Source organism: Anolis sagrei, chromosome 4 (assembly GCF_037176765.1).
Source record: "Anolis sagrei isolate rAnoSag1 chromosome 4, rAnoSag1.mat, whole genome shotgun sequence".
In the NCBI taxonomy this organism is placed as follows: Eukaryota; Metazoa; Chordata; class Lepidosauria; order Squamata; family Dactyloidae; genus Anolis; species Anolis sagrei.
Window position 1 is genome coordinate 60,775,733 of NC_090024.1, and position 23,754 is coordinate 60,799,486.

The 23,754-nt window shown below is 38.5% G+C and overlaps 1 protein-coding gene across 3 annotated transcripts in view; it reads left to right on the top strand.

Annotated features, from left to right (window-relative positions):
- The window catches only part of ROCK1 (Rho associated coiled-coil containing protein kinase 1), an 85,918-nt gene that overhangs the window by 56,668 nt on the left and 5,496 nt on the right, over nt 1-23,754 (top strand). Inside the window, exons 24-33 of one of the 3 annotated variants that reach the window (XM_067467453.1) lie at nt 1,209-1,302; nt 3,767-3,855; nt 5,777-5,965; nt 7,211-7,376; nt 8,475-8,545; nt 9,003-9,091; nt 9,877-9,955; nt 10,058-10,319; nt 11,153-11,357; nt 17,174-17,230. In XM_067467453.1, coding sequence (XP_067323554.1) covers nt 1,209-1,302; nt 3,767-3,855; nt 5,777-5,965; nt 7,211-7,376; nt 8,475-8,545; nt 9,003-9,091; nt 9,877-9,955; nt 10,058-10,319; nt 11,153-11,357; nt 17,174-17,230 — 1,301 coding nt within the window. Of the gene's footprint in view, nt 1-1,208; nt 1,303-3,766; nt 3,856-5,776; nt 5,966-7,210; nt 7,377-7,936; nt 7,986-8,474; nt 8,546-9,002; nt 9,092-9,876; nt 9,956-10,057; nt 10,320-11,152; nt 11,358-17,173; nt 17,231-23,754 lie in introns of those variants that run through there. The other 2 variants (XM_067467454.1, XR_010909811.1) reach the window with 2 other exon arrangements.

Consider the following 23,754-nt stretch of genomic DNA (forward strand, 5'->3'; position numbering starts at 1 on the left):
GGTCTTTCTTACATTTATAGTATGTATTTGGCTTCAGTTTCTCTTCGAGGTCACGCTGGATTGTACTTTGGTTTGGATTGTTTTGGTCTTCAATAAATACTATGTTTTTGCCTTGGTGGTTTTAGTTAGCTTTGTAGCTCAAAATAACTTCTTTAGCTTTATTTTAAAATGTGCATTGCATGAGGCCAAGATCCCTGGTTAGCTATGTTGCCTCAAAATAACTTCTTAAGCTTCATTTAAGAAGTGTACATCGTGTAAAGCCAAGGTGGTCATTTGCGCTTCTTGCTATGCCTTAAAAAGATCATAACATGAGTCCTGTTCTCATTGTCAGACATGCACCCTACAAATGTATCAGAATTGCCTTTCTAGAAGTTCTCCTATGGGAAAAAAGCTTTGAAAGCCTCCAACACAGGGCCAGACAATAGGCAGCTTCTGATGGAGTTACATCAAACCATTTCTTGGTTCCACTTCTGCCTTCCTTGGCAGCAATGGCCTCTGGTTGCTCGGTCCAGATGGTGATGAAGAGGTCTCTTCAAAAGGCTACAACATACTCTGAAAGGTTGAGGACACTACTAACATATCTTGCCAATGTGGAGGCTTTAGTGAAATCAAAGGACAAGGTGTCGCCCTCATTCCTGGAGATGATACTGATGCATCAGGTGGAGAAAATGTGTCATAAGAAAAAGAAGAGGGTATAGGATGCTGAGGTATCTTGGCCTCAGGTTAGCACTTCTCCACTCCAAAGCCCAGAATGGTTTTAGCAGCCTCTTCTAGTGCAGACAGTTTCAGTTTGGGTATTTTGGTACTAATCCATATTGAATACAGACTCATTTTTCTGCAACAAACCTCCTGCTTGTAACCAATGTAAGAAGATCTGGTTACATCGTTCTTCAGATGGTCATCTGTGAACTCACACTACACCTGCTCTTCCTTCCCTTTAGATTTCTTGCTCTCCCTAGCTTTTTGACTGTTTCTTCGGCATTTGGGGAGAACCGAGGGATTCAGTGGGAACTGCACTGCTCACATGTACTAGTGGAGGAGAGGCTTCCACCAGAATGTGCAGGCAAAAATAAGCTATTTCCGAGAGTTCACAGACCACTCAAAGAACTATGGTTCTAGTTAAGCAATCTGTCCTTTCTCAATTATATATGGAAGTTACTTCCTGATGTCAACAATTTTCTTGTCTCTCCTTCCCCCACCTTCCTCAGCTTGAAGAAACAAATAATACATTGACCAAAGATGTGGCATTTTTAACAAAAGAAAATTCAGAGCTCAATGAAAAAGTTAAGAAACTTGAAGAAGGTATGTCATGTTTCAACTCTTTAAAATCTTTCTTGTATTTCTAAGCATTTCATGTTATATTGTTTTCAGTGTACTTGTTTATACCGTTTGACACTGTGGAGCTTTTGATGAATTGCTTTGCTAGTTTGCTTTGCTTCATCAATGAAAAAAGAATGAAGCAAGCAGAACCACATTAGGAAGCTATCAGTTCAATTCTGTCTGTATCTGCTCAACAATAAGTCCCACTGTAGTGGAGACTTTTGGCATAGTAGAACATGACTAAAAGTTAGAAATTAATTAATTAACTTAGTTTTGAATTACATAGATTCATAATTCCGGCAATTAATTATATTTCAAACTTACCACTTTAGTTGACTTTGAATAAGTAAGCAAGTTTTTTTAAAGGCTGGTGAAACATTTCATATTTATTTCATTTAGAAGGTTGCAGTTGAAAATAATGTGAAATGCATTCTTTTCTCTGAGCTATGGTAGCAGCATAATTTGCAGTAGAACTACATATTACATTAATTGACCAAGGTTTCCTGGGGTATGATATTGCCTCCTAGACTCCCATAGTTGTCCATTACTCTGTTTCAGATCGGTAAAGAATTAGTGTACATTCACATATATAAATATAATTTTTGCCAGAAAATGACTAGAATTCTCCAGGGCATCTCTGTGGTCAGCTTCTGACTGACATTGACCATAAAATTGCTCTGGAGGATCCAGAGTTTCTGAGAAATGATATATCTATCAAATCTGCAAAAATTAAACCTCCAAATGACGTCCGACTGTGTTTTGAACAGAAGATTCTTCCCATAGTGGAATTGAAGGGAAATCATTTTCCCTCACTGTGTAGTCCCCAATGTCCTGAAACCTGCTCCAGAGGGCAGGTGAACCAAGACAAGATTTCAGAACTTCTGCAGAGGAGAAAGGATGAAAGTTTTGCTACAAGTGCTAGTACAACATTAGATTTAGCTGAAATTCTTTTCTACCTGTTATTTTCTATTTTAATCTCTAGTTAGGTTGATTGATCTTGTATTTAATGAGCCATTCTCATGGAAAGGTTAGATACAAACGTTTTGAAACCAGTAAGAAATACAGGTTTGTAAACTTATTTCAAATCTCCATTGCTGATCCTTATTGCAGATAAGAGTTTAAATTTAGACATCATGTCAAACCAAACTGGCACTTTAGTCCAAGTTTGATGTGATGTATGAATTGAACCATTGCTGTTATTTGCAAATACTAAGAGAATCAAAGATCTAGACTTCTAATTTATGATAGATTAAACCCACAATAGTGGAGTTTTGATGAATTAATGTATATTTGATTAAAGAAGGCAACCATTCATTGGGTGGTTTATTTTGTTTTCATAAATAGCTTTAAGACAAGGGGAGTGTGTCCCTGTTGGTTCTCCTTGATATCTCAATGGCTTTCAATACTGTTGACTATGTTATCCTTCTGGGTCATCTTGCTAGGATGGGACTGGGAGGCATTGTCTTACAGTGGCTCTGGTCCTTCTTGGAGAGCCATACCCTGAAGGTGGTGCTGGGGGACTCCCGTTTGAACTGCTGGCCATCAACCTGTGGGTTTCCTCAGGGTTCCATTTTGCCCCCGTGCTGTTTAACATATACATAAAAACCACTGGGAGAGGTCATCTGGAGTTTTGGAGTATGGTGCCACCTATATGTGGATGACACCTAACTCTACTATTCCTTTACACCTAATGCCAGGGAAGCTGTTCTGACTCTAAAACAGTGCCTGTCATCAGTAATAGACTGGATGAGGGCAAAAATTTGAAACTTAGTCCATACAAGACTGATGCACTCCTGGTCAGTCAGAAGGCAGACCAGGGAATAGAGATCCAGCCTGTGCTGGGTGGGGTTACATTCCCTGTGAAGACACAGGCCTGCAGTTTAGGGGTCCTCCTGGACTCAGCATTGAACTGGAGGCCCAGGTTTCAGCGGTGGCTGAGAGGGCCTTTGCACAATTAAAAATTGTGCATTATCTGTGCCCATTCCTTGAGAAGCCAGATCTGGTCACAGTTGTACATGCCTTAGTTACATCCCGTCTGGATTACCGCTCTACATGGGGCTGACTCCGAAGAGTGCTCAAATACTTCATCTGGTCCAAAGGGCTTAAGTCAGGTTGCTAACTGGTGCTGGCTACAGGGAGTGGACAACTCCCCAGTTGCAGCAGCTCTATTGACTGCCCTTTCCTGTTGTCCTTCTGGCAGCAGCCTAAAACCGTTTTATTCAGACAGGCTTTTAAAGACGAAGGTTTTAAAGATCAATTCAGGGGGTGCTGTGATTTTTAACTTTGAATATGTTTTAATGGGTTTAAACTGGGAATTTTAAAAATACTGTTTGTATTTAATCCTTTTAAAATGTTTGCTTATTTGTATATTTTAAATGGTATGATGATGCTTTTATGTTAAGCAGCATTGAGTCTTCTGTATAATAATATTTTTGTTGTTCAACAGATTATAAACTGAAGACAGAAGAAGAAATCAACATAATCAGAATGCAGTATGAAAAGAACCTGAATACTGAAAGAACCCTTAAAACACAGGTTTTTTATCTTTTCTTTCGATGCTGTGTTGAAGTTGTCTTACACCAGTCTTCTTTTGTTTTTAATTGTCATTATATTGTTGCTGTTGAAGCCCTATTTATTTAACCAATGCTGTTAAAGCAGAAGAAAAAGCCATCCCTGATGTAAAAGTACTGATATGCATTTCTTTCCTCATTGCTCTTTACCATAGTTCCATTAACTGCTTAATTTATTAATAATTATTTAATTGAATACATAGATGCATACATTTTGACCCAAAAATGGCAAAAGGCTTGTTTTTTTCTATTTTAGTTTTTATTCCTAATTCTTCTTTATTCTATTCTATTTTATTTTTATTGCTCCTCCCATTTTCCCCTTTCCCCCCAACCCCCACTATTCCCACCCATAGGGAAACCCCTTTTAGCCCTCTTTCCTTACTTATTTCCATTCCCTTCCCTTCCCCACCCCCTAATCCTCTACTCTTTCCCACTGAACTCCCAAACCTGAGATTTTCTTCCTTTTTTCTCCTTCTTTCCCCCTAAAAATTCAATAAAAACTATTTGTATGCTACTTTTTAAGAAACTGAAGATTCCTTTGAAGTTTAAAAATAATAATCATGGGATATCATTTAGAATAAAATAATACATAAAATATCAAACATAGGAATATTTGAAGTTTCAGTATGAATACTGATAATCAGAATATACAAGCAGTCCCCAAGTTACAAACATTAAACTTAAATACAACTCATAGTTAAGAATAGGGTGAGACAATGGGAAACGAGAGGAAATCTATCCCTAGGGAGGGAAATTCACTCCTGGAAGACATCATGGGGAAAAGGTGTCTCCAAATAATCTTTTTCACCATCCTTGTTTCCACGACAAGTCAAAATGTTCAAAATCGACTTGTCACAGAAACAGTAAGTGAGGTGAAATTTTCTGAATAGGGGCACAGACAGCAAAACAGGGGTGTTAATCCTTCGCTATGCTGTCTAAAACAAAAAAAGAGGTTGAAGTTATACTATAAAAAATTACCCGTTCTGACATATATAAAAAAATATTTTAAGAACAGATCTACTGAACCAATCTTTTTCGTAACCCATGGACCACCTGTAGCAGGCTCACTGTCTAATATGATTTTTGCATATTATCTGGAATCCTTTTTTTCTTACCTGAAATGACTGAGGTCCTGGGCTTCCAGCCATACTATAGAATCACTCTGGTGAACAAGCAATGCCCAAGGAAAAGTGTTGTTGCTAGGCCTCCAGCCTTATTCCAGCAAATGTTGGTCACTGAAGGTCTTCTAGTTGCTAGAGACAAGATTACTCTTGGTGTCGTCAGGTCCATCACCACCCCCCACCCCCCAAATAGCAAAATTATAGTATTCAAAACCCTTCATCTGTATATGAAACTATGTACAATGAGCTCACATAACAAGTGAGTCTTCTGTACTCCATTAGATTTTGAGTCCCTTTTTTATAAAGTTCAAAGAAGAATTTAGACAAAACTATTTGGATGGCTGTTTCATGGCAAGGTAAAACTAGAGTGTGTTTGGTGTAAAGGCCATGTAAAATAATACTTGCTTACATGGTTCAAGACAATTCATTAAGGTTAAAATGTCTTATCTCTGTAAAGTAGTGTTTCTTGGTGAGTTAAGTCCTGGTTATGTTGTGTAATTTTTTATTTTCCAAAGAATAATAACATGGTGCAAAATATTTAAAAAGGGAAATCTGTAAATAACCTCAAATTCAGTTATTATGTACTATTGTTCTAGTAGAACAAAAAGTGTGTATCCAATGCATTCTGCAAGATATTTCAGTAGTAAAGTATTTCCTATTTGTTACCTGAAATTATGAAAAATAGAACTCTTTCATGCACCATAGTTGTGTGAATAAGCTACCTAAAAATTCAAAATTGCTCATATTTGTTTACTGTTTCAATAGGCCGTCAACAAATTGGCTGAGATAATGAATCGGAAAGATTTTAAATTAGATAGAAAGAAAGTGAACATGCAAGACTTCAAGAAAAAGGAGAAGGAAAACCGAAAGTTACAGTTGGACCTTAACCAAGAGAAGGAGAAATTTAATCATGTAGTAATAAAATACCAGAAAGAGCTTAATGAAATGCAAGCGGTAAGAATGTGCTCATTTTGTTTCAGTTGTGTGATTCCCAACTAATACCTTTAGTTGTGATATTCTTAAAAGCTAACATATAATGGAGAATTAAAATGTTTTCAAGATCTGATTCTTCTGGCACTGTACACGATATGATTTAACTAAAAAGATGTGCAACAACACACTATGTAAACAAGTAATAGAACCATGCTGATGCACTCACCAGTCAGGCAGAGGTGATCAGATGCCTTGGTATTTTGAACTACATTCTTACAATACCTGTTAGCCATTCTGATTAGGCCTTACAGAATTCAAAACATCAAGATAGTATCAGTTTTCCTATTATTGTGCTAGGTAGAGTCATTTAGAAGGTCTGTGACGTGTGCTCAGGATGCCACTGGAATACAATTTATAACGTATTGATTTATTTCATGCAGTAAATAAAACTATGCATGTCACAAATACCAAGACCAGAATATGCATGGTTACATTCAAAACAATGGCAGTTAAAATTTCATTAGTATAGAGGATATATGCAATATAGTTCATTCACAGCTTTCCTAAAACACTAAAAGAGCTGCTGCACTGGTGCCCTTTCACAGTGTACTTGATGGTCTGTTTCCATTTTAAGGCTTGTTGTTGTTGTTGTTGTTATATTTATTTTGCGCCTCTCCCTGCAGCTTGAGGCAGGGCAAAGTATATTTAAAGCAGGAGATAAAACAAACACTATTAAAGTGCATATAACAAATATACCCAGGTAAAATACAGATTAAAAATTACCAACAAGATGCACGTTAAAATTCACAAGTTAAAATTGACTGGATAGATTGACTAGTTTAGCTGACAAATCTCTTCCAGAATACATCTCAGTGTTGTGGATTGCTCCTCTAGGCCTGTCAGAAAATGAAGAGTTGATACTTGCCGTGAAAGGTCATTGAACAAAGATATTGAGGAGGAATCCATCTCCACCTAGTTATGTCACTGAAATGCATACACAGTAATAGGCACATATTTCTTAATGGGTGAGACTTCAATGAAATCTGTTACCGTCCAAAAACTTTTTTTGAAGTGAATACAGCTGTTCAAGGCAAGGCTACATCAAGTGATACAGAAGGAGAATTTGAAGTCCCATGATTCCTGTCCCTAATTTGATGGCGTACAAGCTAACCCACGATGTAGTGGATTGTTACCCTGCAGTTTTGCAGAAATATCCTTTACATTGTGCACCAAAAGTTCATGAACTGTATTTTCTATTCAACGCAGCAACTTGCAGAAGAATCTACATATAGGAATGAACTTCAGATGCAGCTGGATAGTAAGGAGAGTGATATAGAGCAATTACGCAGTAAAATTTTGGATCTACAGCAAGGCATGGATTCTACCAGTGTTGCCAGCCTCCCAGCCGATGAAACTGATGGAAATGTTGTGGGTAAGAAGCTTACTGTCACTATATCTTAGTCTCAGGGCTTTGCTTTTATTTTCAGATACATTGATACTTGTAGAACAATATTTTTATGTCTTTCCTGATGGCTAGTGCAAGCAGGAGAATAATACCATTTAAGATTTTAACCCAAACACATTCTGGTTTTTTTCATAGTAGCTTCTACACTGAATTGTTGACTTTAAAGGAGCAGCTTTTAGTCCTATTTGCTTCTTCAGAAAGTCGTAGTAAAGAATCTTTGGTAAATAAAGGATGTATGAAAATCCCTGTCCCTCTTGGTTTTATCTATTTAGTTTTTATTCCATATGAAGGCACATAGCATATTTATTTAGCCAATACTTCATAGTGAAACAGTATCTTAAATGAAAGAATCTGACCATTTTGGAGTTAAGTGTAATGAAGTTTGATATTATAAGCATCCATTATTTTTATAAAGCATGTTAAGTAATTTCTGTCCTTCTAATGATTAGAGAGGATTGTTTTCATAAACTCCAAAATTGCCATTTGAAAACTGAATAAACTGCTTCTCTCTTATTCTTTATGTTTAGCTGATTCTTCTCGCATTCCTTATTTATTTCTCTTCTGTTCTTATCTTCTGTGAGTAATGGGACAAGTGGGTATTTTTCCTTGTTCTCCTGCTTCCTTCGTTTCTTGTGAATTGTGGCTTTCAGTTACTGTATATATATATATTGATGCAAAGTACTTCATCCGCCCCTCATCCAGTGCTTAATTAAATTTTGATTTATTTTGTAATTTAAAACCTTAGTAGTAGTACCTTTTATGTTGCAACACAGTTCTCAGACTAAAGTCTTGTCTGACTGTTTCAAAGCATATCTATTGAAACAGTATTAGATATTACCTGTACACAATTCTTTACTGTTCATCCTGCAGTGGTGGTTTTGACACAGTAAATGAATTTGTGACAAAGCATGAAAATGCTTCAGTCCTGTTTTTGTTTAGCTGTGCTTCTTATTCCTGCCTTCTTAGTGTTTTTTTGGCAATTACCAATGGCTTGCATGATGCTCTTTTCTGTATTTTTCCATGATTAAAATGTCGCCTAATATATACTCCTTTAAAAAAAAATAGAATCAAGAATGGAGGGCTGGCTTTCAATACCAAACAAAGGAAATATAAAGCGTCATGGGTGGAAGAAGCAGGTATTTGAGAATCCTATTTTCTTTTGATCAAACTGTATATTATAGTTTATATTTACAACAGAAGTGGAAAATATTTGGTATAGTGTGCAAAAATACATACTATATGTTGCCACTTATATTAAAAAAAATTTCCTGTGTTTTTTCCTACATATTAGTAACAAGAAATTCATTTTAATTGTGCTCAGACAAGAAATATGTAAATTCAAAGAATGTATGTAGTTTGCTAGATCTGAATGAAATATGTTCACAGCTATCAGTTTCTAATTTGGATATGTAATGGAGAGGAGTGAGAGGTGGCACCAAGTTTTGTACTTTCTCATAATGTTGAGCTGCACTTTGTTGTTCTGTCTCTGGATAATCTTTTTTGTGTCAAGAGCAATAGAAAATGAATATAATTGCCTTTTGTTGTGTGCAAATATGTGTGCTAATAGTTTTTTCTTTTCCCCTTTTTTTACAGTATGTTGTAGTAAGCAGCAGGAAGATCTTGTTCTATAATGACGAACAGGATAAAGAACAATCTAACCCGTCCATGGTATTAGATATAGAGTACGTTAATCTAATATTACCTTGAATAGCCAGTCAACAAGATAATTTTCTAATTCAAACAAATAAAATGAAATATTAACTGTAAATGATGGATTTGAAAATTGGGTCAAACTGTATTGAGATCTAGGATTATCTGAACTCTTTTAAATTTCCAGTTATCCAATTTAATATGGAAACAAGGACAGGAATTGTGTGTTGAGGCCTTGGCCTTTGTAAGCCGCATCGAGTCCTTCGGGAGATGCTAGCGGGGTACAAATAAAGTTTAATAATAATAATAATAATAAAAGGAAGCAGTAGGTTAGATCTAGATCAGCAATTCCATTAATACTTTTCCTCATGTCAGTCTTCATGCTTCAGTGGAGGGATATCCAGCCTTTCAGAGCAACTTTTCAGAAAGCACAATACCTATGAAAAGTCTCTTCGAGGACTTAAAGTAGCGTGGCGATGCAATATTATGTTCACCTGTGTTGCCATTTTTTCCTGCAACAAGTATGAAAAAGAGATGAGCATTCCAGACCAGTGGGTACACATCTGATACCCCCCGATTAAGGTGCATTTTTCTGATGTGTGTATGCAGAGGGGCATTTAAGAGTGTCTTTTGTTTGCAGTAGCAATCACCAAAGTAACATAGTGTGGCTGTGGCAGGTACAAGTCTCATAGGAGCCATTTTAGTAAATAACAGATAATTAAATGAAATAATAGGCAAATTAAGCAAGCACCATATTCTATTGGTTCTCTAACTGTGCTATTAAAATATTTAATATATAAAATATGTCTCATTTCAGCAAATTGTTTCATGTTAGACCTGTGACACAGGGAGATGTATATAGAGCTGAAACAGAAGAAATTCCTAAAATATTTCAGGTAACTGCTTTCATATATAGATTTTTTTAAAACCTACAACAATTTTTCATTATACTTGAAATAATAAAAAAAACCTTCTGAATACTTTTCAATTTTTCTCAGATTCTGTATGCCAATGAAGGTGAATGCAGAAAAGATTTGGAGGTAGAGCCCATACAGCCAGCAGAAAAGACAAACTTTCTGAACCATAAAGGTCATGAATTTATTCCAACATTATACCACTTTCCGGCCAACTGTGAGGCCTGTGCCAAGCCCCTCTGGCATGTCTTTAAGCCACCCCCTGCAGTGGAATGTCGGAGATGCCATGTTAAGTGCCATAAAGATCACTTGGACAAAAAAGAGGAATTAATTGCACCATGTAAAGGTAAAGTTGCATCATTTATTTGTTTTAATTACACTGCTCTCTCAATTTAAAAAGTCTCAATTCAGTAAACAATAACCATAGGAGTTTTAGCAAGATACGTAGTAATTTTCAATCTGCATAAATTCCTGTACAAGAAAAATTATTCTAAAGGGGGAAATTTGGTTTTAGAAAATGAGTTCATATCTTGTGGGCATCATTGTGAAAAATGCATACCCTTTTCTATTTCATGCAGATAAAATGGGTCTCTTGATGATGTTTCTATCCGTTAAAACTATTTACAATCATACGTATTTTTTAGTAAAAAGTAAATTTAAAAACTATTTTAAAATTCTGATAATTGGTTAATAAGAGGTACCCTTTTTAAAAAATTTTCGTGTCAGGAGCGATTTGAGAGACTGCAAGTTGCTTCTGGTGTGAGAGAATTGGTCATCTGCAAGGACATTGCTCAGGGGACGCCCAGATGTTTTACCATCCTTTAGGAGGCTTCTCTCATGTTCCTGCATGAGAAGTGGAGCTGACAAATGGGAGCTCACCCTGCTCCCAGAATTCGAGCCGCTGACCTTTCGGTCAGCAGTCCTGCCGGCTGAAGGGTTTAACCCATTGTGCCACCTGGGGCTCCCTTTAAATAAATGATTTTTTTTATTGTTAGCAATTAATATATTTTCCAGATATTTAGCTATCTAGAGTTAGGTATGAAATCAAAAATGTAACACTTAAGATAATACTTTGAAAAAAAATTGTGCTTATTTATTATTTTTTCATAATCCAATTCATAGCAATGTGGTTGTATAATGTATATTTCTGTCCGTCTTTCTTTCTTTTTGGTTTAATAGTGAGTTACGATGTAACTTCAGCAAGAGATATGTTGTTATTGGCAACCTGTCAAGAAGATCAAAAGAAATGGGTTACTCATTTAGTAAAGAAGATCCCTAAAACGCCACCATCGAGTTTTGTCCGTGCCTCACCCAGAACTCTTTCTACGAGGTCCTCAGCAAATCAGTCATTCAGAAAAGTTAAGAATGCTTCTGGAAAAGCTAGGTGAGACAAGACTGGAGTAGGTTTTTCATTAGGACATCTGTTTGTAAAATAATTGGCATGGTCAAATAGATGTTTTTAGCTTTATGGTTTTTAATGCATATGTTTATTTTATTGTATGTCTGTATATGCAGCATTGAATTGTTGCCTACTTGTAAGCCACTCTGAGCCCCCTTTGGGGTGAGAAGGGCAGGATATAAATACAGTAAATAAATAAATAATAAATAAATTACATTAGATAAACCCCACATAAAGTTATATGTTTAAATGTTGTTCCTAGTTAAGGAGTGCAGCTAATTATCCTTTAGCCCAGGAATGGTCAACTGATGGGATGTGACATGAGTGGGTTGGCACCAGTAAGACAATAAAGGAGTCATACATCCCATTGTCATTCCTTATCCCCCATCCATAGTAGAACTGGGAATGGGGGACAGACTTTCTCCAAAATAGCCAATAGCGCTTGCCAAAACCCTGAGACTACTGTTGACTGTTTTACTGAGCTTCCTGTTTTAGGTTAATGGAGCCCCTCCACACACACACACACACCAAAGCCAGCAAGTGACTGAACTCCCTGTCACTTTCTGCTTTGAAGAATAGCCTGAAAAAAAGTGAGAAGAAAAAAATTTCTTAAAATGTAAATAAAAAATTAATAAAAACACCTAGAACTAAAGGTGGTGGTGTTTGTTTTAGTAGCTTGGAGCATTTGAAACTTTCAGCACATGCAAAAATGTCCAGAGGAAGGCCATATTTTGTCTGTCCATGTTTTAGTTATATTTTAAATAGCAACAAGTATATTTTTTCAGTATATAATCTTAAAGCTAAGTATTTATGGTTATTTTCCTAATTGCAAATACTACTAATTTTTCAGTTACCAATATAACAAAACAGCAGTCACAATTTTAAAAAATAAGACTTTCTATCTTCATTCTGTCCCCCATCTTCCTTTCTCTGGATCACAATAACATGATACCCCTAAAGAAAGTAAGAAAATGAATTTTAGCCTTTTAGTATTCCTTCTAAGACAGAGAGCATTTATTTTTACTACAATTAGCTGGAGCTTTCCGTGTTTATGTTGAAATGTTATTTTTAGTAAAAAAAAAAAAGAAAAAAGAGAGAGAGAGATATGAGCTCAAAATATATTGGGCTAAATTCAGCTATTCATCTCAAGTAAATAGACCACTTGACAAGTCAATAGTTATTCAGGTAGCACTATTCAGTGAGTGTGGAAATTAACAGTTAAATTTAGCTTCAATGGTTTTAGTCTTTCCCTAAACGTTTATTGTCAAAGTATTTGTATCATCAGAGTTCTTATTTATCGCTGACATTATTAACACAGACAACACATAGCCAATCCAAGAATTTGATTTCTCATATAACCCTGTTCCTCTATTTTACTGAGCTCTTCCATATTTATGTATAATTTTTAATAAGATATTCTCATACTAAATCTGTATAACTATCATTGGTAAATTCCTTTGTGTAAAGCACAGTAATGCCATATATTATTTGCAACACAAAACCTTTCATTTAGAGAATGTATATAAAATGCTTTCAGATATTTAGGTAACCTCCATTCAAACATTTGTTTGTATATTTGGAAATTACACAAGATACTTCATCATTTACTAGCAGAAGAATTAACATTTTTCTGCAAAGAAAAGTTGTCCATCCTTTGTGGGTGATGGAATCACTGCGTACACTTCTGTCTAGGTCCTGATCTTGCCTGTTTTCTCCAGCTATTCTTTGCTGCTTGGTTGTACACAGTAGGTCCACTTGTCTCCTTCACCGCTTTTCTTCACGTCTGAGGAGATAATCAGGCCAGATGTGGATAACTGAGAGCATACAGTGAAGAGGAGGCAACAGTTGTGAAATTAGCAACCCCTTCAGCTAAATATCTCTTGTTACCACACATGTTTCTTCACTCACTGCTTCTGCTGGATCCCTCTGTTGTGGCTAAACGGCCTGTTGATTCCTCATCCTCTTTTTGTTTGTTTTGCTACAACATTCCTGTTGTGGCTGAGCAAAGAGGGCATGATTCTTTCAGTCTTTTTCAGCACACACTAAGCTCTAAGAGTTTGAGAGCTTCGTTCATGGCACGAGTGACTGGGAGGGAAGATGATGATGATGGCAGTAGTTGAGGTCGACTTTTGCCTTTCCGTGGAATGAATCCTAAGAGCCCCATGTTGAGCCCAAAATGTTTGCTCTTCACTTATCCATTGGTTATATCAAAATCCTTAATTTTGGCCCCAAAACCTGCTTTTCATTGATACATAAGGTCGACTGATTCACAAGTATATATGGTAACTATAAGCTTGGGATTTTGTTGGGAAATTGAAATGAGTATCATAGGAATATATTTAAACAACAATCGGTGACAAATACCTCCTTAAACTGGTGTCCTGTTTTTACTCCCGTTCTTCATTCTGTTGCATTAGTTTGTTCTATACATATGTGCCTTATGACGGCTACATTACATTTCTGAATTTTTTTCACTTTCTCTAGCTCAGTTGTGATATTAACACAGAGAAGACATGTTAATCATATTTCATTCTTATTCCTTATGATGATAGGTTCTTGTAAAATTTAAACCATTTTTAGGAGAAAGGATTATTTTTCACTGAGTTATAGTCCTCAGTTCTTACGCAGTTTTGTATACTTACAAATTTCTTCATTGTTCTTATATATAGTCCTGGACATTTTGCATTCTTCAGGAAAGCTACTTTTAGCTTTCTGTATTTTCTATATGGCAGTTTCAGGAAGCAATAAAATGCAGAGTTAGTAAAGAATCTACATTTAAGTTATAACAATATCCCACCCTGATACTTTATGAGATTAGTTCTTTGCTAGGTGGCTTGTATATCCCCATACCAAAAAAGGGAAATGCGAAAGACTGCTCAAACTTCCGTACAGTGGCCCTTATTTCTCATGCCAGTAAGGTAATGCTCAAGATCCTGCAATACATGGAGCGAGAGTTGCCAGATGTACAAGCTGGGTTTAGAAAAGGCAGAGGAACGAGAGACCAGATTGCCAATATCCACTGGATAATGGAGAAAGGCAGGGAGTTTCAGAAAAACATCTATTTCTGCTTCATTGACTATTCTAAAGCCTTTGACTGTGTGGATCATAATAAATTGTGGCAAGTTCTTGGTGGGATGGGCATCCCAAGCCACCTTGTCTCTCTCCTGAGGAATCTGTACAAGGACCAAGTAACAACAGTTAGAACTGACCACGGAACAACAGACTGGTTCAAGATTGGGAAAGGCGTACGGCAAGGCTGCATACTCTCACCCAACCTTTTTAACTTGTATGCAGAACACATCATGCGATGTGCGGGGCTTGATGAATGCAAGGCTGGGGTTAAGATTGCTGGAAGAAACATTAACAACCTCAGATATGTAGATGACACTACTCTGATGGCCGAAAGCAAGGAGGAGCTGAGGAGCCTTCTAATCAAGGTGAAAGAAGAAAGCACAAAAGCTGGGTTGCAGCTAAACATTAAAAAACCAAGATCATGGCAACAAGAATGATTGACAACTGGAAAATAGAGGGGAAAAATGTGGAGGCCGTGACAGACTTTGTATTTCTAGGTGTAAAGATGACTGCAGATGCAGACTGTGGCCAGGAAATCAGAAGACGCTTACTTCTTGGGAGGAGAGCAATTTCCAATCTCGATAAAATAGTAAAGAGTAGAGACATCACACTGGCAACGAAGATCCGCATAATCAAAGCCATGGTATTCCCTGTAGTAACCTACGGATGTGAGAGCTGGACCTTAGGGAAGGCCGAGTGAAGGAAGATCGATGCTTTTGAACTGTGGTGTTGGTGGAAAGTTCTGAGAGTGCCTTGGACTGCCAGAAGATCCAACCAGTCCATCCTCCAGGAAATAAAGCCCGACTGCTCATTGGAGGAAAGGATACTCGAGACAAAGCTGAAGTACTTTGGCCGAGTCGGAGACGAATGAACAACAACAACAACAGGTGGCTTGTTGGTTTAAAACCAAAGATGCTAGAGTGTTGCCTGAACATTTTGGCATTGTGTTTGCATTTTATATTGTGTGTTGGAGTGGTAAGCACCAGAAAGAAGGGACTCAGTCTACTCTACCTCATAGTAATTTGAATTTTGCAGATCTGAGGGCTATAGTCAGTTTACTAGTGTCAACCTTGATGGATCTCCCAAGAGCTCTCCTTTCTCAGTTGCCAGAATTTCACTTATTTGTCATCTTCTTCCAAGTCCACTGCACTATGTATTGAAGACTTAGGAAGTTATGCAATAGTCACTGTAATCTGTTTCTATGCCTCAAACGGAACAGAATAGAACAGATCAGAGAAGAAACTTATTTCCCCAGTCTGCAACTTAAATTATTTTATCCATGATCCACTATTACTTAATTCTCAGTATCTGACCCAACCTGTTAGGAAACCACATCTCTGGGGCCTGCTGGCTATGAGGAGACAGCTACATATTGCCTCCTCCTATGCAGGATGCAAATTGAGCATTTCACAGATGTGTGTGCCTGCATTTTGCAATTGCTTTTTACAAATTGTTTATCATAATTAAAAATCACTGTGGAACATTGTACTTACTGTTCTCTCACAGCTGTAAGGTGTTGCTTCATTTGGTAGCAACACTTGTGATAGGCTAACTTGTTTGTTTGTTATGAATTAAACTCACTGAAGAAAGTTATTAAAAAGAATCAGAAATATATTTTAAATTAACATTTTCTTATAATTTCTTTTTATAAAAGCAAAGCAATATCTGTCAATTATTGGTCAGTTTGTTTTTGAGCAACTTGAAACCTAAAACAAAACAAGAAATAAGCTAAATTTTGAAAAGATATATCTGAAGTGTTTGTAGTACATTAATATTCTTGAAACTGATTAAACCTTAGCGTAAATAAGTAAATATAAACAAATGCTACAACAACTGACTCAACATCTGTGTACAGTCTTAAAGGCGATTGTTACTATGGAACATCCCAAAAAAGTTTAATTGTTATTGCATTTTGATGTTTTCTAGTTTTACATTTATTGTGGTTTTATGAAGCATTAAGCTGCCTTCAACATTTGGAGAGCAGAGTAGAAATAAAATACATGAAATTTATAATTAATGTATAAGTCTTAGGTTGCATTACATTTTATGTCATTCTTTCTATTAACAGTCTTAATCTTAATTTCTCTTTGAATTTTTTTTTAGTGATGGCCATTAAAATATAATGTAAAACTTACATTGGATATTTTCTTTTTTGTCCATATGAAGTATAAAATATTTATGAATGGAAAGCAAAAGTCAACCTGTGTCCTTTTTCAAAAATGCAGGCATTTAGAGTATATAGATAGATATATACAACACATCTGTTGATGCAGATATAACATGAGCTGCATTTTTCTAAGAGCAGAAAGTGCTGCAATAATTCTAGTATTTAGAGCTGCCTTTAGTTCCTTTTAGGCTTTTCTTTCATTACAGAGCATTTAGTTAAAGTCTTGTATCAGAAAATCTTGTATCTTATGTCTATGACTCCTTTGGCTTAGGTCCAGGATCTTTTAACGTTATTTGTCTTGACATAGCTTGATTGAACATTCTTTAGGAGAGAAAAATAAGTTTGGGGGAGAAAATAAATTATCTTCTTGACAAAACAGCATATTTGTTTTTCTCTCTTTTGTGCTGACCATAAATTGAAACTTTGGGCTAGCATCTCTCTTATATTCAGCATTAGCAATCAGATCACTTCTCCTAGACCATCTTTTTTTCCATATGGAGTGTACAAACAGCACTCTTTATAATTAAATTGTCACGAAATTATAATTTCTAAATTTCAATAGGTCAAAGGAGTATGGATCTATGGGGGACATTACCCATTCAGAAAATTCAAGTTACTGGTGAGTAGTGTTTGCTTTTAAACCCTGGCACGTCTATTGTGTGACAGTAGTAAGAAAGCAGAATTGCTTTCTTCTGCTAAAGAGGAGTTCTTATAAAAACTAATACTATTTTCGAACTGGTTTTTTTTAGAGGTCTTCTCTTTTCTCTTTCTTTGGATCCTTGCAGATCAGCTGCTCAGAATCTTTGTTGACTTGTGTGTTCTTCTTCTTGAAACTGTTGGTAGGAGAACAGTATGCATATTTTCACAACAGTCTAAATTCTGCTGTGAAGAATATGTGATGGTGATGGAATCCATTCTTCCAACAAATACATCTCCCTAATCTGCTTTCTAACTCAGCTCTACTCTTGTGGTAAAGGTGTTTTTTATTATTCACATCACAATCTCATTGGAAAAGACCTATGGCAGTTTCTAGCCTAACATAATGACAATATTGTTCAAAACTTAGGTAAAATGAGATGTCTTGGACAAAAACGTAGATGGTTGTACATTAATTGTATTGTCTTATTTTCCAGAGAGAGAAATAAAGCAGCTCATTTATTTTTGTTTTGGTATTTCTGCATTTGTCTTGATTATTATCTTTCTTGAAGAAGGCTAGATTAAGCTCCATAGGGCTTCTAAGACTTCTTCCATCCAAGCATTATGCTTGCTTTTAAAATCGCTTCAATATTGCTACTGGGGATGGTCATTTTGACCTCTTATTAGCTGCACTGGCTACCAATCCATTTCTCAAGTCAATTTCTATATGAAGTCTTTATACTGTGTAGATTGGGATGATATAATCCAAATTGCTTCTTTCTGCTGTGCCCTATGGACTTATATATTTACTTCAGAGGCTTTACTTGTGAGCGGGATCTTTACTAGGTTGTGGCACAATATTTACAGAACAGTGGTGCTATAACAAAAGTGTACATGCTAGGATATTTTTGGACATTTGAGCATTAAATAATGAACTTTTAATTGATCCAGGCCTTTAAAATGTCTTTAATTTTTTTAATGAACAGATAACTTTATGTGCTCTGGTGTCCTGAATGGGAGGGTCTTATTCTGGATGGAGCTTTGCATTTTTGTCATCTTGAAACTAAATACGTTTGTATTGTTTAGTGACTTATCATATAAGTCAGGACATCCCCAATTCAAATCCCATTTTGATGTGATTTACTAGATGGCCTTAGGCAGTGTATCCATGTACCAAGTCTTCTTCGAATAATGCTTACAGGGTGGTTTAAATCATTCTAATCAATAATTTTTATTGACCGTGATGTACCTGTTCTCCAAAGGTACCCATCCCATGTTAGTATCTATATGTGCTAATTGTAGATCCACTGTGAAGCAAAATGTAAATAAACTCCACTTATGGAATCACTGTTCTTTAGGCAGCTGATCTGTGAACTATACTGAATAAAATTGCATATTGTCAGGGGGATGTTCTTCATTGTCTGACTCTTTTGTAGCTCTCTCAGTCTTCTCCAATTGAGTGGGAGCTGTAACGTTTTGGAAGAGGTTTCTGTAGCAAATATTGTCTAAATGTAAACAAGTTAACTGAAACTGCTGGCTGGTTGGGGACATAAACATACAAGTGGACCACACATTCGCTCAGGGTGTCAGCTGATGATCATATGGGATGTTGGAAGAGATACGAGTTTGCATGATTAAGAATACTTCTTTAGCATGCGTATGAAAGCCTAATACCTTTGGTTTTGTGACAGAGTAGCTCTATGCTTTTTATTTCTCTTTTCTGCAAGGCTTTGTCTTTTAGTACTGCAGGAGCCTGTGTCTTCTTCTATGTGTTATAAACTGTTGCTGGCATGCTCCTGGGAAGAAGACAAGATTAAACCACAAGAGAGTCAGCATTCATGCAAAGACCATTGGGAAGCTGATCTGTTGACTAATAATTTCCCAACATTGTTTGGATTAAGATGTAGTCAATTAAGTCTTGAAAAGCTATGAATGCTTGGTATTTGTGTGAAATTCAGTGCCAGCCATGATGTTTCACTATGTCAGACTGTTCTAGGAATAGCAGTAAATATTACTATGATAGTTGTAGATGTTTCAAAAAACAGTAGTAGGAAACTCAAAATTTAAACATGTTCTATAAGGAACAAATGGCTGCCACTCACAAAATGTATGGTTTTCTGTTAAATTTGCAGTGAAGACTTTCTTCTTCTTTAGACTCTATTTTCTTAATATCCAAAGCTTTCTGCCTCACAGTACCAAGGTCTCCTAGGTTTGTTCATAAAGTGCAAGAGCTTTGGCCTTATTTACTCCCTATTTACGATTTATTAATATACTAGCTTGGGGACCCGGCGCTGCCCGGGTTATTAGAGAAAGTGGGTAATGGTGGTTCTCTATGCCAAGTTTGGTTTTTCTTGGTCATTGGCTGATGGTTGCATTGTTTTCAGGAAGTGACTGAAGGTACTTGAAGTGCCATCATCCATGGTCCACCCTTCTCCAAACAGCAGCAGGATATAGAGTGTGTCATGGGGGATCTGTGTGCCAAGTTTGGTCTTTATCAGCCATTGGATGAGGGTGGTAGTGGTTTCAGTAAGTGAGGGAAGGTAATGCAAGTCCCATCATCCAAAGTCCATCCTCCTTCAAACTGCAGCAGGATGTAGAGTGGGCCATGGGGACTCTGTGTGCTAAGTTTGGTCTAGATTGGTGTATGGATGAGGGTTGCAGCAATCTTGGGAAGGAAGTGGAGGTACTTGAAGTCCCATCATCCACGGTCTGTCCTCCTCCAAACTGCACCAAGATGTAGAGTGGGTCATGGGGGCTCTGTGTGCTAAGTTTGGTCTTGATCAGTCATTGGAGTAGGGTCACAGTGGTTTCAGTAAGTGAGTAAACATACTGCAAGTCCCATAATCCATGGTCAACCCTCCTCCAAAACTGCAGCAGGATGTAGAGTGGGTCATGGGGGCTCTGTGTGCCAAGTTTGGTCTAGATTGGTCATTAATGAGGGTTGCAACAATCTTGGGAAAGGAGTGGAGGTACTTGAAGTCCCATCATCCATGGTCTGTCCTCCTAGAAAGTGCACCAGGATGTAGAGTGGGTCATGGAGACTCTGTGTGCCAAGTTTGCTCTTGATCAGTCATTGGCAAGGGTCTCGGTCCCAAGGAGTGAGTGCAGTGACTGCAAGTCCCATCATGCATTGACAAATTCTTCCAAACCGCACCAGGATGTAGAATGGGTCATGCAGGCTCTCTGTGTAAATTGTGGTCCTGACCCATCATTGTTGGCAGTTGTAATGGTTGTAGGAAGGGAGTGCAGGTATTGCAAGCCCCATCATCCATGGTGCATCCTCCTCCAAACTGCACCAGGATGTAGAGTGCATCATGGAGACTCAGTGTGCCAAGTTTGATCTTTATCGCTAATTGGATGAGGGTTGCAGTGCTCTCAAGGATTGAGCAAAGGTACTGCAAGTCCCATAATCCATGGTCCATCCCCAGCCAAACCACACCAGGACGTAAAGTGGGTCATGAGAGGTCTATGTGCCAAGTGTGGTCCTGATCAGTCATTGGATGAGGTTAACAGCGGTCTCAGAATGTGAGTGATGGTATTGCAAGTCCCATCATCCATGGTTCATCCTCCTCCAAACTGCAGTAAGATGTCGAGTGGGTCTTGTGTGCTCTGTTTGCAAAGTGTGGTCTGTATTGGTAATTTTCTGACAGAGCCCCTGGCCTTTCCTTTCCTCTCTTTCTCATCTCGGAATCTTGGAATTGAGGCTGGCCAATCAGAGACCATATGCAAATTTCCTTCTGTTATGTCCCTGTTACTGTCATGAACCCTTTTCTCCACCAGGGGCTCCGTTGAAGCAGGCCAATCAGGGATCATATGCAAATAGCACCACAGCAGCAGCCAGTCAGAATCTTGGAACTTTCAGGCTGGCCAATCAGAAAGCCGGCACATACACCGCCCTCCACAATTCCGATACAAACACTCTTCTTTATTATATACTAGCTTGGGGACCCGGCGCTGCCCGGGTTATTAGAGAAAGTGGGTAATGGTGGTTCTCTATGCCAAGTTTGGTTTTTCTTGGTCATTGGCTGATGGTTGCATTGTTTTCAGGAAGTGACTGAAGGTACTTGAAGTGCCATCATCCATGGTCCACCCTTCTCCAAACAGCAGCAGGATATAGAGTGTGTCATGGGGGATCTGTGTGCCAAGTTTGGTCTTTATCAGCCATTGGATGAGGGTGGTAGTGGTTTCAGTAAGTGAGGGAAGGTAATGCAAGTCCCATCATCCAAAGTCCATCCTCCTTCAAACTGCAGCAGGATGTAGAGTGGGCCATGGGGACTCTGTGTGCTAAGTTTGGTCTAGATTGGTGTATGGATGAGGGTTGCAGCAATCTTGGGAAGGAAGTGGAGGTACTTGAAGTCCCATCATCCACGGTCTGTCCTCCTCCAAACTGCACCAAGATGTAGAGTGGGTCATGGGGGCTCTGTGTGCTAAGTTTGGTCTTGATCAGTCATTGGAGTAGGGTCACAGTGGTTTCAGTAAGTGAGTAAACATACTGCAAGTCCCATAATCCATGGTCAACCCTCCTCCAAAACTGCAGCAGGATGTAGAGTGGGTCATGGGGGCTCTGTGTGCCAAGTTTGGTCTAGATTGGTCATTAATGAGGGTTGCAACAATCTTGGGAAAGGAGTGGAGGTACTTGAAGTCCCATCATCCATGGTCTGTCCTCCTAGAAAGTGCACCAGGATGTAGAGTGGGTCATGGAGACTCTGTGTGCCAAGTTTGCTCTTGATCAGTCATTGGCGAGGGTCTCGGTCCCAAGGAGTGAGTGCAGTGACTGCAAGTCCCATCATGCATTAACAAATTCTTCCAAACCGCACCAGGATGTAGAATGGGTCATGCAGGCTCTCTGTGTAAATTGTGGTCCTGACCCATCATTGTTGGCAGTTGTAATGGTCGTAGGAAGGGAGTGCAGGTATTGCAAGCCCCATCATCCATGGTGCATCCTCCTCCAAACTGCACCAGGATGTAGAGTGCATCATGGAGACTCAGTGTGCCAAGTTTGATCTTTATCGCTAATTGGATGAGGGTTGCAGTGCTCTCAAGGATTGAGCAAAGGTACTGCAAGTCCCATAATCCATGGTCCATCCCCAGCCAAACCACACCAGGACGTAAAGTGGGTCATGAGAGGTCTATGTGCCAAGTGTGGTCCTGATCAGTCATTGGATGAGGTTAACAGCGGTCTCAGAATGTGAGTGATGGTATTGCAAGTCCCATCATCCATGGTTCATCCTCCTCCAAACTGCAGTAAGATGTCGAGTGGGTCTTGTGTGCTCTGTTTGCAAAGTGTGGTCTGTATTGGTAATTTTCTGACAGAGCCCCTGGCCTTTCCTTTCCTCTCTTTCTCATCTCGGAATCTTGGAATTGAGGCTGGCCAATCAGAGACCATATGCAAATTTCCTTCTGTTATGTCCCTGTTACTGTCATGAACCCTTTTCTCCACCAGGGGCTCCGTTGAAGCAGGCCAATCAGGGATCATATGCAAATAGCACCACAGCAGCAGCCAGTCAGAATCTTGGAACTTTCAGGCTGGCCAATCAGAAAGCCGGCACATACACCGCCCTCCACAATTCCGATACAAACACTCTTCTTTATTATATACTAGCTTGGGGACCCGGCGCTGCCCGGGTTATTAGAGAAAGTGGGTAATGGTGGTTCTCTATGCCAAGTTTGGTCTTTATTGGTCATTGGATGATGGTTGCATTGTTTTCAGGAAGTGAGTGAAGGTACTTGAAGTGCCATCATCCATGGTCCACCCTTCTCCAAACAGCAGCAGGATATAGAGTGGGTCATGGGGGCTCTGTGTGCCAAGTTTGGTCTTTATCAGCCATTGGATGAGGGTGGTAGTGGTTTCAGTAAGTGAGTGAAGGTAATGCAAGTCCCATCATCCAAAGTCCATCCTCCTTCAAACTGAGCAGGATGTAGAGTGGGTCATGGGGGCTCTGTGTGCTAAGTTTGGTCTAGATTGGTCTATGGATGAGGGTTGCAGCAATCTTGGGAAGGAAGTAGAGGTACTTGAAGTCCCATCATCCATGGTCTGTCCTCCTCCAAACTGCACCAAGATGTAGAGTGGGTCATGGAGACTCTGTGTGCCAAGTTTGGTCTTGATCAGTGATTGGTGAGGGTCTCAGTGGTCCAAGGAAGTGAGTGCAGTGACTGCAAGTCCCATCATGCATTGACAAATTATTCCAAACCGCACCAGGATGTAGAATGGGTCATGCAGGCTCTCTGTGTAAATTGTGGTCCTGACCCATCATTGTTGGCAGTTGTAATGGTCGTAGGAAGGGAGTGCAGGTATTGCAAGCCCCATCGTCCATGGTGCATCCTCCTCCAAACTGCACCAGGATGTAGAGTGTGTCATGGAGACTCAGTGTGCCAAGTTTGGTCTTTATCGCTAATTGGATGAGGGTTGCAGTGGTCTCAAGAATTGAGCAAAGGTACTGCAAGTCCCATAATCCATGGTCCATCCCCAGCCAAACCACACCAGGACGTAAAGTGGGTCATGAGAGG